This window comes from Acanthisitta chloris, unplaced genomic scaffold, assembly GCF_000695815.1.
Source record: "Acanthisitta chloris isolate BGI_N310 unplaced genomic scaffold, ASM69581v1 scaffold30175, whole genome shotgun sequence".
NCBI lineage: Eukaryota > Metazoa > Chordata > Aves > Passeriformes > Acanthisittidae > Acanthisitta > Acanthisitta chloris.
In genome coordinates, this window is record NW_008674709.1 from 4,754 (window position 1) to 7,178 (window position 2,425).

At 52.1% G+C, this 2,425-nt stretch overlaps 1 protein-coding gene across 1 annotated transcript in view; it reads right to left on the bottom strand.

Moving 5' to 3' along the window:
* AMDHD2 (amidohydrolase domain containing 2) overlaps positions 1-2,425 on the bottom strand; it is a gene marked incomplete at its 5' end in the record, with an annotated part of 6,306 nt that overhangs the window by 3,398 nt on the left and 483 nt on the right. Inside the window, 3 exons of the mRNA XM_009075453.1 lie at positions 977-1,189; positions 1,565-1,619; positions 1,952-2,091. Of these exons, the coding sequence (XP_009073701.1) occupies positions 977-1,189; positions 1,565-1,619; positions 1,952-2,091 (408 nt within the window). The remainder of the gene's footprint in view (positions 1-976; positions 1,190-1,564; positions 1,620-1,951; positions 2,092-2,425) is intronic.

Consider the following 2,425-nt stretch of genomic DNA (forward strand, 5'->3'; position numbering starts at 1 on the left):
CACTGGATTCTGCTCTCATGCCCACCCTGGGCTGAGGTCTGAGGTGCAGCCTGGGCACAGAGGTGTCTGACCATAACCTGGGGGGACCCTGGCAGGGGATGTTTGACTTGAATACCTTCACTGATCCCATCACAACTGCCACCAACGCTGCTTTGCTCACAGCAAGTTGCCTTCAGGCTGGGTTCAATGTCCCAGGCCATGCCTTTCTGCTGGCCTCAGATACTTAAAAGGTTTTGTAGAGAGGTGTCAAGGGAGTAGACACAGAGGGGACTTTGCCAGGAAAGAATATGGAGATAAAACTATCCAGAAAGAAAACTGTTTTCCCCAACAGGACAGCAGCTCCAGTGCTTTGTGGGCAAACCTTGCCTTTCTAGAGTTCTTTATGTGGCTGTGGGATAAGAGATGCTCTGCTGTATGAATGCCCTTCTCACTTGAGGTTTAATTTCCCCCTGAATAACTGCTCCCACTTCAAAAAAAAAAAAAGACTTCTTCAATGATCTGAGGCCCAGAAGAGTTTGTGAAGCAAAGGACAAGAAAAACACAGCCAGTTTTAATTCAGTGGCCTCAGTTGGAGGAAGAGGCTACTACAGTTCTTCTGGTTCAAAAACAGAGTTATCAAACTCAACAGTAACCTTTGGAAAATTACTTCACCTGTCAAATCAGGCTTAAAGAAGTGGAACTTCAGAGTTTGGACTCTTCCATGTCATAAACCCTCAAGTACATCTTTATCCAAGTAGTGCTTGAACAGCACCTTGTGTTACCGTAGGGGCTCCTCAATCGATAGAAATTTGGCCCTTGCCTTGACAGATTCCCAGCACCAAGCAAGGTCCCCATGTGTGACCGGTCTGTCACCTCCACACAGGCCAGGCAAAAGCAAATCCCACCCCACCATTCACTCTTAGACGTGGTTAGAGGTGCCACAGCCCTGAGAGAGGCTGCTGGAGTCCCCCTAAGCGTGAGGTGCCATGGCCCTTACCCAGTGAGACGCAGATGCCGCGTTTGGTGAGCTCCCGGATCACCTCACTGCTCCTCTTCATCTCGGGGGCCAGGGTGACTATCCGGACACAGTCCAAGGAGCCATAGGTGGCAAGCAGGTCCTGGAAGGCACCTGCCTCGAAGGTGCGGAGGCAGTGCTCTGGGTGTGCCCCTTTCTTCTCCTTGCTGATGAAAGGGCCTTCCAGATGGGCCCCTGTCCAAACAGGAACAAAGAGCTGTGATCCTTCCTCTCCCTGCCAAGGACCAAGAAACCTGCACTGTCTACTCTGCTCCAGGTCTTGCCATTCTCCTACAGCAAAATACCTGGCTCAGGTCACTCCGAGCTCAGTGCCAAGCCACGCCAAGCCACCCCACTGCCATGGGCCCAAAAAGGCTGGAGCAGTGCAGGGCAGACAGGACAGCAAGGCCAGGCACAGGCTGAAGGAGGAAGCTAGTGTGCCCACCTGTGCATCCTTCCCATCCAGAGAGCTCCAGCCCCCATTTGTGCTGTCCCTCAGTAGCTTCTGTCCCCTCAACAATGAGCAAGAGCCACAAGAGAGTAGTACCAAAGAGGGACAAATCCACTTACCCAGGATACCTGCTCCATGGGCTCCACCATTCCTTACACTGATCTGAGGGAGAACCTAGAGAAAGGGGTTTATCAGACACAGCCCCTCAGCTGCCAAAACAGACCCAAATGTCAGGTCTGGAGGGAGATTTGGGACCATCACAGCCCACAAAGGAAAAGCTGTCTGCAAGCCCCACTGTGCAGAGCTGGCCTGGGAGACATGGCTGTCTCAGCAGTCTAAAGGTTGAGGGCAAGGAATCCAGGGCAGAGTCCAGCTCCTCATGGCCACAGGTTTTCCACCACAGCAGCTATCTCAGTCTCAGCAGGCCCAGCCTTGGCCCTCCCACCTCCTGGTACCAACCTCAGCCCCTGCTCACCCAGTGGATGGGAGGGGAGAAGGTCCCCTACCTGGTGGTACACAGATGGAGGAGAGGTCACCAGAGTGGGACAGAAGGAGGTCACTCCATGGGAGAGGATTTTCTGACTGACCAAGTCAATCCCTGATTTGAAGTCATCCGTAGCCAGGGAGAAGTCCACCCCAAAGCCTCCTGCACCAGGAACAAAACAGAGGTGAAACTGCAACTTCCCCAGAGGATATTTTCCAAGCAGAAATGCTGAAGAAACATTTTGTGTGACTGGAGGGAGATGCTCTATTTGCAGGGCACTGACGCAAAGGGCTCCACTGGCACTTCTGTCCTACATTCCGAGGCTCTATGAGTACAAATCCAACTATTACTGCCCCCCTGAAGTGCTCTTCCTCACAGCATTCCAACATTTAATCAACACAACCTTTTCATTTTGATGCAGAACAAATGTGAGGATGCACAGCTGAAGAGGGATCTGACTTCCAACAGAAGCTACCATAGAACAAACCCCTCTTTC